The sequence below is a fragment of the Natrix helvetica genome, assembly GCF_964273705.1.
Source record: "Natrix helvetica genome assembly, chromosome: 1".
In the NCBI taxonomy this organism is placed as follows: Eukaryota; Metazoa; Chordata; class Lepidosauria; order Squamata; family Natricidae; genus Natrix; species Natrix helvetica.
This window is the reverse complement of record NC_138548.1, coordinates 44,090,423-44,105,036: the sequence shown is the minus strand read 5'-3', so window position 1 is coordinate 44,105,036 and position 14,614 is coordinate 44,090,423. Positions and strand designations below refer to the sequence as shown.

Genomic DNA, 14,614 nt, shown 5'->3' with positions numbered 1-14,614 from the left:
GAGCTGTGCGGTCCATCGGGGTGTGATCGTCACCCGATTCCCCAACTAACTCCGACTCGTTACGGAGCAGGCGCTCTTTAGAGGCTGGCGTAGAGGAGGACGGGAGGTTTCCCTTCAGTCTGAAGCCCCGCCCCCTCCCGGTCTTTGGCTGCTCGCCCTTTTGGCTCCTCCTCCCATTTCCTCAACCCCCCCCCCCCACTCCGTGCCAAGCGCGTGGATCGGTTGCCCAGCAACCTCCGGGCGTTTTTGTCAACTGCAACCATGTCGGACGAAGAGGAGGCAGTGGCGGAGGCAGAAGAGATCATTCGCAGCCAGAGGATCTTCCTCAACCATTTGGACAGCTATTGCGGCAGAAACATTGGGAAGGTGGGGACGCAAGGCTGCACTGCTCAGAACCGGGAGGGAGGGTGGTCGTCCGCTTCGGGGCACGCCGCGGCCCCGCCAGATGCATCTCCATCGCAGCAAAGTTACGGGAAAGTCGGGCACGACTGAATGGATGACATCGCTGTCACTTGTAGAGAGGGTTGGAAAGGAGGGGAAGCATTTGGGAAGGAGTCGACACCGCTTTTTTTTTTTCTCCAGTCGTGATATATAAATTATAAAAATCTGTAGAGATTCTCAGTCATCCGGGTCTTGTCCCAAAGGTGCTTTTTTTTTCAGGAGGCAATTGGACTTTCTTGTTTTTTCTTCGAAGATGTTTCGCTTCTCATCCAAACAACTTATTCAACTCTGACTGGATGGTGGGGAATGGAAGGATTTATATTCCTTGCATCCTTTTAGAGTCCTTGAAGCACTCTGAGGTTTATCTGTGTTCTCAGAGTTACCTGAATAGTGCTAAGGGTTCCTGCAGTCTGCATTCTTTGTTTTTCTGGAAATCCATTCATAATCCCACACCATTCAAAGGGTGTTCATCCCAATAGCATAGCTAAATTTTAACTTTCAACTGATTAATGGCATGGGAAGGGGTGAGAAAGGAAATGAGGTATGTCTGAATATTTGGTAGTTGATGGTATAAATTTAATGCAAGATATCCCACTTTTCCTACAGCCATTCAAAACAGCCAATTTTTCCAATCCCCAATATTCAGTGAGATCATCTGTAGTAATAAGATCCAGGGGTTGGAATGAGAGCATTCAAGGGTCTTCCCAATGTTTTGATCTCTAAACCCCACTGTCTCTGTATTTGAAGTAAAATGTTTGATCTTCAAAACAGTTTACAAAGCGATTATATGTCAATTACAGTTTTACGTATTTTGGGAGTCCTCCTTCTGATATTTACCTGCAGGAAGCCGGTCATCATGAACTCAGTATATTCTGTCCTAGGCGATAAATAATGATTATGAAGATTGTAGTTATTTGACATGAATACAAAAAGAGGCATGAAAAGAAAAAATCAACTTGACTTCAGACAACATCATATTTAATGCCCAAATTAGGCTTTTCCCCTGTGTTGCTTTTAACTAAATAAAGTATTTTCATGCCTTTTTCTTTTACCTCCTGCCCTAGATCTTATTTCAGTCTTTAAAATGTATTTATTAAATTTATATGCTGGCATCTTGCTGTCACACAACTCTGAGCTGCTTACAACATAATAAAAACAGTACTACAAAATATTAAAACAGTAAGTATAAAAACAGAATTAACACAACAAGTCAGAACAATGAGTTAAAAGTGGAACCTTCTATTTAATCCAATAACCACTTCTAAAATCGCACACCCCTATCCAGGCTCCAGAACAATCCTCAAGAAATGTTTTAAGCCCTTTTTGAAAGGCTAAAGAAGGTGGGCATAGATCTTACCTCAAGGGGTACAATATTCCAAAGGATGAGAGCCAGGGCAGAAAAGGCTCTCCTCTTGAACTCTGCCAACCATATTTTGTGAAGGAGATTAAACCTTGCTGCTTCTTCATCTTCATATCTTTATCTTTGTATTTCCCCCCTTCTGGGACAGGATTTTGATTATTTTGTATCTTTTATTTGTTTTTCACATTTTTGAATTGCCCATGTGTCTCAATGTATAACATACTTTGCAATGGTTTATTCAGTTAATTCAATTCATCAAAAGTTCTCATTTTAGTCCACACCCATTGACTAAATACATGAGATTGCACAAGATTGTAGGCTAAAATGTGGTTGTCTAGTTTCTCATGCAAACATACCTATTCTATATATTCTCCAATACTTTGTCATAGCCAGGACTCAAACTCCCCCTTAGCAATATACATAACTGAATGTGGCAGTGTATATAGCTGCAAGTTACTGAAGATATAATTGTACAGTGAAAGGCAGGTTATTCAGTCTCTTGCATTGCTGCAACACCACGGTTGGAAGGTTGAGGTTGATTGTAAGGAGGGCTTATCTTTAATCAGGAATTTTGTGATTGAGACACTGGTGTATCTATTCATTGAATTGGGATATTTAGCTTGGGATATTTGGGCTGATAATAGAGAATTTCCATTGTTTGGGAATTCCATCCTTCCTGCCCTAGAGGTTGGTTCTTAGATGTTCATGTCTTCCATGAACTTGTCTCGGATAATGTCAGGCCTATCATATGTAGTGGTCATGGAGTACTGCATAATTTTTTTCCCCTGTGAATAGTTGTATCATCTAGAAAGATTGTCTGTCATCCCATTTACATCCTGATCATTTTCTACTTATCTGTGACTTTCACAAAGCAATGGTACCTATTCAGATGGTGTACCCCTAATATATCCATTTAATCTTCAAAGGGCTGCTTGGAGTTTTTCTCAAATTTTTGGTGAACAATCAAGATCTGGGCATTATTGCCTTCAAATGGCTTCTTTTTTGGGTCCAGTTCTGATTGATACTTATATTCACTGAGGCCTTCAGGAAATGAAAAACCAGAAACAATAACTAGAGTATGCTTACTCCAAACAGCTTTGGCCTAGCCTATCAGAACATCCAGGGAGAAGCTATATATAGTGACATATTTGTCAGATCTTTGGGAGAATGTAAATAGAATATGTCACTTTTCTGGGGCAGTTACAATGCTTTGGAACAGCCTCTCAATTGAGGTCAGGCTTATCTTCTTTACTTTAGGAAAATGTTGAAGACTGAGCTATTTTGAGCACAGTTGTAATAATAATTTGATTTTAATCAGATTGTGGTATTTACACATCTTATTTTCTCTATAGTATGTCACCAAGAAAAATTGAATGCAACAGGGTAGAGGTGTGATCAATAAATAGCATATGTTTTAAATTTGGACAAAATAGGAAACTGGGTTTGTAACAAATTATGGGTGAAAAGTTTATGTTTTTTTAAATTGGAATAGAATAGAATATAATTCTTTATTGGCCAAGTGTGATTGGACACACAAGGAATTTGTCTTTGGTGCATATGCTCTCAGTATACATAAAAAGACAACATACATTCATCAAGAATCATAAGGTACAACACCTAATGATAGTCATAGGGTACAAATAAGCAATCAGGAAACAATATCAATATAAATTGTAAAGATACAAGCAACAAAGTTACAGGACTGTAACTTTGTTTCTTGTAGTAATAGTAATGCAGCCTTAGTGAATAGTTTGACAGTGGTGAGGGAATTATTTGTTTAGCAGAGTGATGGGGGGGGGGGGAAACTTCTGGTGTCTAGTTGTCTTGGTGTGCAGTGCTCTATAGCTTCATTTTAAGTGTAGGAGTTGAAACAATTTATGTCCAGGATTCAAGGGTCTGTAAATATTTTCATGGCTCTTTTTTTGACTCATGCAGTCTACAGGTCCTCAATGGAAGGCAGATTGGTTGTAATAGTTTTTTCTGCAGTTCTAATTATCCTCTGAAGTCTGTCTTATTCGGTTGCCGACTCAATAATTCTTCTGTAGAACTGTATTAGCAGCTCTTTGGGCAGTTTGAGCTTCCTGAGTTGATGCAGAAAGAACATTCTTTGTTGTGCTTTTTTAATGTTAGGAGTCCATTTTAAGTCTTGAGATATGATAAAACCTAGAAATTTGAAGGTCTCTACTATTGATACTGTACTATGTTGTCTAGTGCTTGTAAGAGGTGGTAGTATGGGAGGGTTATTCCTAAAGTCTACCACCATTTCTACGGTTTTGAGTGTGTTCAATTCCAAATTTTTCTGGTCGCACCATGTGGCTAGTTGTTCAACCTCCCATCTGTATGCAGTTTCATTGTTGTTTCAAATGAGACCAATCACTGTTGTATCATCTGCAAACTTTAGCAGACTATGAATAGATAGCAAAAAAAAAGAAAAAAGTGCATAAGATCTCATATCAATTTGTTCATTTCACAATGCTTGTTCTTAAGATTTGTTAAATCTATTTGTTATTGTGTAGCTGAACAGAAATTTAAGCGGGTTGTATGGACATATTGGTATGTGGGAATGATCTTGTGAGACAGGAAGAAAAGCTGCAGACTGGCTAATCCATGTGTAAAAGATACGTCAGTTCAATAAGAGGGAGGGAATGGTGGAAGCATTTGAGAAGAGACCCTTCCAAGTTTTCTAGAGAGTAAAATCAAAACTTCCAGTGTTGCAAAATTCTGTTAATAAGCCTTACAATACAGATAGAGCTAGTACTTTTGGTTGTGCTTCTTGTCTGCTCTACATGAAATACCGAATGTTGCTTGAACACCAGGTAGAAAGTTGGGGGGGAGAGAGAGAGAGAGAATAATGAATAACTGTAATTAATAACACTGAATTACCTTTCCCCATCTTATCATTTATTGTACATTGTAAGTATCTGGCCAGTTGTACAGTTGGAGCCTCCTTGGAAGAAATAGCAGAGGAAGAGGAAGAAGATGATGAAGCAAGATCAGTTGTTGAAGCTGGGCCCCCTAAACCAAAAGAAGGAATATATCAAATAGTGGGAACTCTTTTACAGGCAGAGAATACAAAACCAGATTTTGCCATGGAAGTATATACAGTAAGTATTCATTTTATAGAATAAAATCCTTGATGTGCATTTGATTGACATATACTTTTTTAAATTGCAGGAACTTACAATATAAAGCAGAAAAAGGAAGTATATTGTGGATATAGGCATTCTTGGGTAGGGAAAGGAGTAACAAATCATAAAGTGTGCATTGTAATAATGCAAATTCCAGCCATTTTCTACATATACTTCAATATTACATGCCAATGGAAACCAGTTTTGAGTTTTCATATTATTTTTAATGCTCTTTGCTCTTAGGAGAAGGATGCCTGGTGCCTTGAATTTTATATAAAATATATATTAAAAGGTGGGAAACAAACCAACAAACCAACAAATAAGGTCTCCCTGTGCAAAAACATAGTGGAAGTATTATTTTCTGTTATTTGGAAACTATATTGCATTTATACAGGTTCAGACAGCATATGTCTTTTCAGAAGTTGATTCATATACAGCTTATTCAAACCCCTATATTTTGTATCCCATACCTCTGCAGTGCTTTCCTAGTTGCATTCCATTTGATATTTCATACTGGTTGAATGATAAATCACTGAAAAAAACACTATGGTTTTAAAGCTAGCTGTGTCATAATCATGCCAAATTTTATCTTTGGTGACTAAATTTAGCTAGGCAGTGAGAGATTTATATCAGATGAATATCAATGGGGAAAACCCACAATAACCTAAGATAAATTGCTTGTTTTTAGACAACTTCTCGAGATGAGTTGCTAGTTCATTTGTTAGAATGTGATGTCATTATTTATAACATCACTGAAGACATCAAACAAATTGATGAGGCAACCTGGGCAGCAACAGGTCAGTCAAATTTGTTCTTTAAATAGTATGGAGAATGCAATAACCTTGTATTACCAAATTTTAGACGGTAAATCTAGTTTAGCATTAAATTATAAATAATTTTCTCAAATCCTTCAGAGATTCAATTGGGCATATCTTGCTGTAGTTTTCTTATTTTTTAATTTGTGCTAAATATAAAGGATCTTAAGATATTCATACTGAGTGACTATTTGTCCAGTGACAATGCTGGATCAAGTGGCTTGATCCAAGTGCACAGGTGAACTTGAGCAGTGCTTATCAAAATGCTTAATTTGGAATGCATAGGATATGCTTCTTGTGATGCGACAGAGGATAATCATACACTAGTTAAGTCATATGTTTTCAAACTCACTCCAGCTTCAAAATTATTCTGTATATGGGGGTGTCAAACTGGCGGCCCATAGGCTGGATGCATCACATGTAGGCCACGCTCACCCTGGCTCCACAAAGGCAAAAAACATCACGATACGTCACATGATGTCATGTGATGCGATCAAATTTGACACCCCATGCTGTATAATCATATACATAAGCAGAAAGCAGTCAAGGAGAGGCAGTGAAAAAGTGTGAAACCCTGATATGTGTATATAGTATCACAATCTTTGTGAATGGATTATGATATCTGATTTTTGTCTTTTCCAACTAAGCACTATCTATATGGGCTATGTAGCTGTATCAACCCCACCCACAGGTGATAAGTGGGCATTATAAGAATTTTACAATGCACTATTTAGTAATGCTATTCTCTGTGTAGTATTGGAGAAAGATAAAGCCCAATATTTGTGATAAAGTATAAATTGAAACATTTTCCATTTATAACCTATAAAGTATAAACTACAGCATTACAGGCAGAATCAAAACACTTTGAAAAGCAGAAATTATTCATTCTTCTATCAACAATAATGACATGGGGACGAAGCAAGCCTCTTGATCCGGTGAGTGATGGACGAAACAAACAAATAATACAATATAATTAATTTTATTGACTAGTTTTATACCAGCCTGAAAACGGAGACTAATTATTGTTATCTCATACCATCTTTCAGATAAGCCACTGAGAGATAACCAATCTTGGTAGTACTGAGCTTAAACCTGTTCCTTCCCATTAAGACTTGAATAGCCTTCAAATGAAATATATTAAAAACATAGGAAATTTACAATGTTCACATTAAGAAAATCATCCTCTGCCTATCTATTCTATCCAGGAAGATCCGGAAATACCTTTCACTGAAGAAGACTATCGTAGAAGAAAACCTCACCTTAATTTTATGGAACACATCAATGCTGAAAAAACTATTATCAAACTTGGGAAAACAGTAAGTATTCACAAAAGGTCGTATACTTCATCTCTCTCCCACAAAGTGCCAAAGATTATATTGCCTCTAGAGAAGAGGTGTCAAACTCGTGGCATCACGGCAGCATCACATGACATGTTGCAACTTTTTTCCCCTTTGCTAAACCAGGCGTGGGCATGGCCAACATGAGGCTCTTTCTGATTCTTTCACCTAGAAAGAATAAATTGTATGAATATTTTATCTTCAGCAAGTAAGGTTCAAACTTTGCAGTATCATGATCCTCTAAAATGGTAAATGGATGTGATCTTCATGAATAAAACTACTGATTTCACTAGAATTAATTAATAAGTATTTAGCTTTTAACAATTAAATATATCTATAGCACTCTATATCACAATAGTTCCCAAACTTTCTGGTAGTAAGAACTATCCATTTACCCTCATGCATGCATAATTTTCAAAGTCATCCTTGCAAACTACAAGACAGAAGTGCTGACAAAGGATTTAGTTTTGCAAGCCCCCTGTGATGTTCACAACTCTCTCCAAGATTGGGACCAAGAATCTGAGAACCTCTAAAAAAATTGAAGAGTTTCCTCCACCCTGCAAAAAATAATAATAATACTGTGCAGTGATAGCACCATCCTTTCTTTGGCTAACAAGAACACAGGCTATTGAAAGTAAGGAATTGTCAAGAAGTAAAAATGATTGAAGTTACCTACTAAAATGTCTCCTTATTTTGAAGATTAGCCTGACAATTCACCTTTACTTAGAAGTTTTTATTTGCCTATTAAATTTAACATTTTAAATAATATCTAAACAGGAGTTTTTTCCCTTCTCAGCCCAGTTACTTATTTTATCTACATCCAGTTTGCTGTTCTAAATTATTCTTTTCTATCTCAATATATAGGTTGTTACAGTAGAAATGAAATCAATTAAGTTTTGAATTTTTTTTGAACAAAGACTTTTAAAAATCTCTCCCCAGAGCAAAAACAAATTTGGCACATACGTTGTTGCTTCAGGTGTTCAGTATGGAGCTGAAGAAAGACTTTTCCACTACTTTTTTAAGGTAATGTACTACAAAATTAATATTGTACAACTTATCCAGAAAAAAACATATCTAACCTAACATTAGAAAGGCTAAGTAATCACAGCAAAGCCTTCTAATAGAGCTTCTTCAAACCTGCAGATGGCAATAGCTGTAGAGTGCATCGCCTGAAATTGCAGCCTCCCTCATCATTAACTAGAACCCTAGAGAAACTACGGAGCAAAAAATAGAACTCAAACCAGAAGCATTCTTATTAGGACTATTAGACCCAAAAATGGACAAACAATTTCAATACATAATACTATACATACTCACTACAGCTAGAATTGATTTCGCACGAAATGGGGGGGGGGGGAAATCAATATACCCGCAGACAAAACAATAATTAGAAAAGTACTTGACTGTGCAGAGATGGACAAAATGACTATAGAACTAAAAGAAAGAGAAGAATCGGATTTCTATAAAATATGGAATAGAATTTATAAGTGGCTAGAAAACAGAAACCAAAACAGAAAATAGAGAATGTAAATATAATGGTGATAGGAACACCATACTATTATAAGTGTTAGTACTACTGTTATTATATTATGGGCAAGGTAAAATCAATAAGAAGGCAATGCAGAATGGAGAACTAAAAAGGCTAAACATAGCCAATACAGAAAGCTGTATAATTACTTTATATTATTTATATTATTATGTATGCTTTGTTTTGTTTTTTTGTTTTTTCGTGTGTTTTTCTTTCTGTTTTTAAAGATTAAAATGTTTAATAAAAACTATTTTAAAAAAGAACCCTAGAGGCTTTCAGAAGTTGCTACTGATCAGGGTGTATTTATGATTACTATACATTACAGGTAGTTTTAAGCACATTAAAACATGTATTTATGTCCTGGTGCAACTTATTTATGTTGGCTTCCCTATTTCTGAAATATGATCCATGACAAATCATTCAGTACTGAAGTGCTGCCTTCAACCCAAAACAGTTTCGTAGAGGGATAGAATCAAGATCACGTGAAGTGTTAATACCACTTTATAATGCCTTGGTAAGGCTACACTTGGAATACTGCATTCAGTTTTGGTCACCACGATGTAGAAAAGATGTGGAGACTCTAGAAAGAGTGCAGAGAAGAGCAACAAAGATGATTAGGGGACTGGAGACTAAAACATGAAGAACGGTTGCAGGAACTGGGTATGTCTAATTTAATAAAAAGAAGGACTAGGGGAGACATGATAGCAGTGTTCCAATATCTTAGGGGTTGCCACAAAGAAGATGGAGTCAAACTATTCTCCAAAGCACCTGAGGATACAACAAGAAGCAATGGGTGGAAACTAATCAAGGAGAGAAGCAACTTAGAACTGAGGAGAAACTTCCTGACAGTTAGAACAATTAATCTGTGGAACAGCTTGCCTCCAGAAGTTGTGAATGCCCCAACATTAGAAGTCTTTAAGAAGATGTTGGATAGCCATTTGTTTGAGACGGTATAAGGTTTCCTGCCTAGGCAGGGAGTTGGATTAGAAGACCTCCAAGGTCCCTTCCAACTCTGCTATTGTATTACTGTACTCATTGTTTAAGGTGTTTGCACTCATGGTTCCTAAACTACTTCTGTCACCACAAAAAAAACCATGATACATGTTGCAATCATGCATGTAGTTGTAAATTCTTGTCATTTAATGGCTGTTTATAAACTTAAAGCCAGATGTAGTATTCAAGTCCCATAAAGCATGTAATTAATGTGGTCCTTTTAATTGGTAAGCTATTTTCTTAAGGGAATGATGCAAAAGCATTCTATTGAATATATGCTAGATTAAGCTACTTGGTAAATATTTGCAGCTATCTTGGCTTGGTGAGACTCCTTTAATACCATGTTTTGGAGATGGACGAAATGTGGTTCCAACCATTCACATTACTGACTTAGCAGCGTAAGTATAATTCTGTTTTTTTTTTGTGGTACAAGTAATTATTGGCTTACAACCATTCATTTAGTGACAGTTCAGAGATACAATGGCATTGAAAAAAGTGAGTTATGACTGTTTTTCCCACTTACAACCATTGCAGCATCACCCTGGTCTTGTGATCAAAGTTTGAGCCGTTGGGTCCAATGATCATTATTTGAAACTTTCCCAGTTGGCTTCTGTCAAGCAAAATCAATGGGAGAAGCCAGATTTGCGCAATAACTGTATGATTTACTTAACAACTGCAGTGATTCACTTAAAAACAATTGCAAAAAAAGTCATAGAACAGGGCATGAGTCATTTAATTACTGATTTGCTTAGCAACAAAAAATTTGGGCTCAATTATGGCCATAAATCGAGAACTACCTATATCCCAGAACTTCAGAACTTTGCTGATGTCTTCCCTGTAGTCTTGTTGAAACTAATAGTATGTTCCATTCATGCTCATGACAGTGAATCAGTTAATATGTTCTTTGCCTTTAGTTATGTGTAAAATAATAAAGGAGAGATACAAATACATCAACCAGCTTTAAGCCTTTTTTGTAGGTTTCCAAATTAATTTTTAATTTACAAATTCCTGCACTTTAATTTACAAAATCCTGCATATGAAAAGGAATGTTGCCTAATGCCAAGTGCCTGAAGAAAGTAAAACTTTGATGTCTTTGATTAAGACCCAACTGTGCACGAAATGATGCAATTGATTATCTGATTTAATTATCTGTGAGCAATAGTTAGAGTGCCAGTTTGATATAAACAACCAGTCTGGAGCAGTGATTAAGGTACCAGAGTAGAAAACTAAAGACTCTGAGCTCTTCTAGTCCTGCTTTCAGCACGAAGACAGCTGAGAGACATTGGGCTAGTTACTTGCTCTCAGCCTTAGGAAAAAGGCAATAGCAAGCAATTCTGAAAAGCCTTGTCAAGAAATCTGAGGAATTTGGCGAGGCAGTCTTTGAAAATTGGATTTAATTGAACTACCAAAAAAAAAGCAATAGAGTGCTAATATCAGGAGTCTCCAAACTTGGCAACTTTAAGACTTGTGGATTTCAGCTCCCAGAATTACACAAGTCTTAAAGTTGAAGTCCACAAGTCTTAAAGTGGCCAAGTTTGAAAACCTCTGATGGAAGGGATATCTCTAATTTCTTGGGCCAGATATCAACTTCTACTCCCAACACTCCACCATTACCCTTTTAAATCTACAAACCCTACTGAATCAATGTTTCAGGAGTTTTGTGGAAGAAACTAAGTTATTATTTCCTCCCTTTTATATATTTATTATATACTATGTATTCACTGTACTTTCTATGTACCCATTCACATTAGAGTGTTGCAGAATATAGCAGATCACAGACCAAGGACCAATTACTTACTTGCAGTGGATGACTCGACACAAACCCTGGGTGAAATTGTGAAGGTAAAATGGTTGAAGACTTTTAACTGTCAGATTTATTTTCATGGTACGCAACAGATTTTCAAAATCTCTGTTCTAGGCACAATTAAAAAGATGTGGCACATAGAAGATAAATGAAATATACAATAAATGTGTGATTTATGGAGCTAAGGGTTAGAATACTCTGGCATTTGCTATTGTTTGAGGAATCAGAATCATTGGAAGGTTAGACCAGAGGTAGTATTCAGCATGCTCTGACCAGTTCTGAAGAACCGGTAGCGGAAATTTTGAGTAGTTCGGAGAACCTGTAAATACCACCTCTGACTGCCCCGCCCCCATCTATTCTCTACCTCCCGAGTCCCAGCTGATTGGGAGGAAATGGGGATTTTGCAGTAACCTTCCCCTGGAGTGGGGAGGGAATGGAGATTTTACAGTATCCTTCCCCTGCCACGCTCACCAAGCCATGCCCACCAAGCCACGTCCACAGAACCGGTAGTAAAAAAAATTGAATCCCACCACTGGGTTTCACCTACCCTTTCCAATTCTCCCCTGTCTGAAATGAGTAATAGATTAAAAGAATATATTAAACCTGAAACAAGAAAAATATTATTATTGTCCCAGGATCACGATCATTGAAAGATGATAAATCTCCTGAATGGAGTTATGCCTGTCCAAAAACCAGATATATAATTTAAGGATGTCTCTCTGGATTATATCTCTTAACTAAAAATGTAGAATTTTGCAAATTAACATCTCTGCATCATAAAACATTTATTACAAAGAAGTTGCGTAGTTTACAGCCTCTACAATCTGCAGCAGTTCTATATGGAAGTGCATGGGTAGTACTGAGCAAAAAGGTGGTGGATTGTGCTTTGTTTCTTAACATCACCGATTCAATATTAAGTGTTGATGTTATAGTTTTATGGATTAAAAGGTAATAAGCAATACACTTTGCATTTTTAATGTTTGGTTATTTGTGGTAGATTTGAAACTCAATTGTTGTTTTTCTCAAGTGCATCAGCAAAAATGTGGGCCCAGGAAAAATACAGAAGATTCCAAGAGAAAATGCTTTCCTAAGCAAAGAATTAACGGTACTATTATCTTTCTGAATATTTTCTACTAGAAGGGATATTATCTAACAATAGATCATTTGAAGAAGAGATTTGTATTGCCCTTAGATTGACTTTACTTAAATAAGGCCTTAAATGCTGGGTTAGCTTGTGGGAATGTTATTATATCAGATCAGGTGTCTGTTGTTCTATTCTGGGTATTCATATTTTTTCTCATTGCATATCTATTTCAATTTTTTTAAAATATATTACCTGGTCAAGAATTGACATGGAGTTGGGCAGCCTTGTAAATTTGATAAAATTCAACTGGTTGCAGTTTCCTTCCCATATCATATACCAGGTTTGGGCAGAGGTTGATCAAGGTGGAAGGATTGCAACTGGTATTTACAATAAGAGGAAAGAAGAAGTGTATTGCCATTTAAAAATAAGATTTGCTGATGCTTAGGGTATCCAATGTGGTCAAAATCTCAGACTTCTAACTAACAGAAAAGGAACCGGGGGCGGGGGGATCAATATGAGAAAATTTGAGTAATCAGTTAAATAATTAAGCAACACTTTCCATCTTTCATACTGATATTCCATTTATTCATTTACTGTATTACAAACTCCAAAAGATAAACCTAAGTATCAGTCATACCTTGGTAATGCTCATGTTGATATATTGTAATGGATTTTGTCACAGCAGGTGCAATTCCCAGCTGAGTTTGAAGGGTCTCTAGATTAGTTTTAAATTATTCAATAGAAGAAAAAAATCAGCAGGAGTTTCCAGGGGTTTAGGATAGATTGAAAAGTTGAAAAAACACTCTGGGCAAAAGCAATAATAAACCACTTCTGTACTGTTGCCAAAAACCCAAATGAATGTGTGCATGGATATGGTTTGTAAGCTTAAACTAGTACATCAATAAGATTGTTTGTCTAATGTGAGTTACAGAGAAAATACCCTACTGTAAAATATTCATTGGATTCAGTTGAAATTTCTTTTTAAAAATCCATATACAGGTAGTTCTCAACTTATGACCATAGGCACAGGACCTAGCTACCTGCGGGATCTCATCCTGCCCCATACATCCCTGCGACCGATTCGCTCTCACAGAGAGGGACTCCTCCGGGTGCCGTCCACTAAGCAGTGCCAGAGGGCGGCACCCAGGAGTAGGGCCTTCTCTGTGATGGGCCCAGCCCTCTGGAATGACCTCCCCCCCAACATTAGGACAACTACCGATCTCCGCTCCTTCCACAAGAAACTCAAGACCCACCTGTTCCAACTAGCCGGCCTGGCTTAATTAGAACCTTACTGTCTAATCCCCCTGGCAATTTTAAACTATAAATTTTAAATTTTAGGGTATTTTAATTGATGTTAATTTTATTGTTACTGCTTTTTTAACCTTGTGGCTATTATTATTATTTATGAATTGTAAAAATGTTTTTATGTATACCTCCTCCATGCCATATGCTTGTATATTTGATTGTACGCCGCCCCGAGTCCCTTTGTGGAGAGGGAGCGACTTATAAATTGAATAAAATAAATAAATAAATAAATAAATAAATAAATAAATAAATAAATAAATAAATAAATAAATAAATAAATAAATAATGAAACCCAAAATTTATGTTGTTAAGTGAGACATCGGTTAAGTGAGTTTTGGCCCATTGTACGGCTTCTCTTGCAACAGTTGTTAAGTGAATCATTGCAATTGGTAACCTGATGATTAAGTGAATCTGGCTTCCCCATTGACTTTGCTTATCAGAAGGTCACAAAAGGGGATCACATGACCCTGAGACACAGCAAAGGTCATAAATATGAAGCAGCTGCCAAACATCTGAATTTTGATCACACGATCATGGGAATGCTGCAGAGGTTGTAACTATGAAAAACGGTCATAAGTCACATTTTTCAGTGACGTTGTAACTTTGAACAGTCACTAAATGAACTGTTGTAAGTCGAGGACTACTTGTACTCTAGCTAAAATTCTGAAGCCCAAATGTCAGAAGCAATTATTGTTTTTTGTATTATTCGCTATTGCATCCTACCATGCATGGGTTTAAGAACTGCTTCTGACATCTTGCATAAGTTCCATCCTGCTATGAAGAAAGAGACCCCTGTACTTAGTAATACTTTATCAGTTA

General features: G+C 36.8%; 1 protein-coding gene across 2 annotated transcripts in view; it reads left to right on the top strand.

Annotated features, from left to right (window-relative positions):
* The first annotated feature begins 253 nt into the window (after positions 1-253).
* Positions 254-14,614, top strand: part of AK7 (adenylate kinase 7) — a 37,962-nt gene continuing 23,601 nt past the window's right edge. For both annotated transcript variants that reach the window (XM_081938291.1, XM_081938292.1), the window contains exons 1-9: positions 254-366; positions 4,720-4,905; positions 5,618-5,726; positions 6,585-6,679; positions 6,950-7,060; positions 8,021-8,104; positions 9,912-10,000; positions 11,354-11,444; positions 12,434-12,511. In XM_081938291.1, coding sequence (XP_081794417.1) covers positions 262-366; positions 4,720-4,905; positions 5,618-5,726; positions 6,585-6,679; positions 6,950-7,060; positions 8,021-8,104; positions 9,912-10,000; positions 11,354-11,444; positions 12,434-12,511 — 948 coding nt within the window. In that variant the 5' untranslated portion in view covers positions 254-261. The remainder of the gene's footprint in view (positions 367-4,719; positions 4,906-5,617; positions 5,727-6,584; positions 6,680-6,949; positions 7,061-8,020; positions 8,105-9,911; positions 10,001-11,353; positions 11,445-12,433; positions 12,512-14,614) is intronic.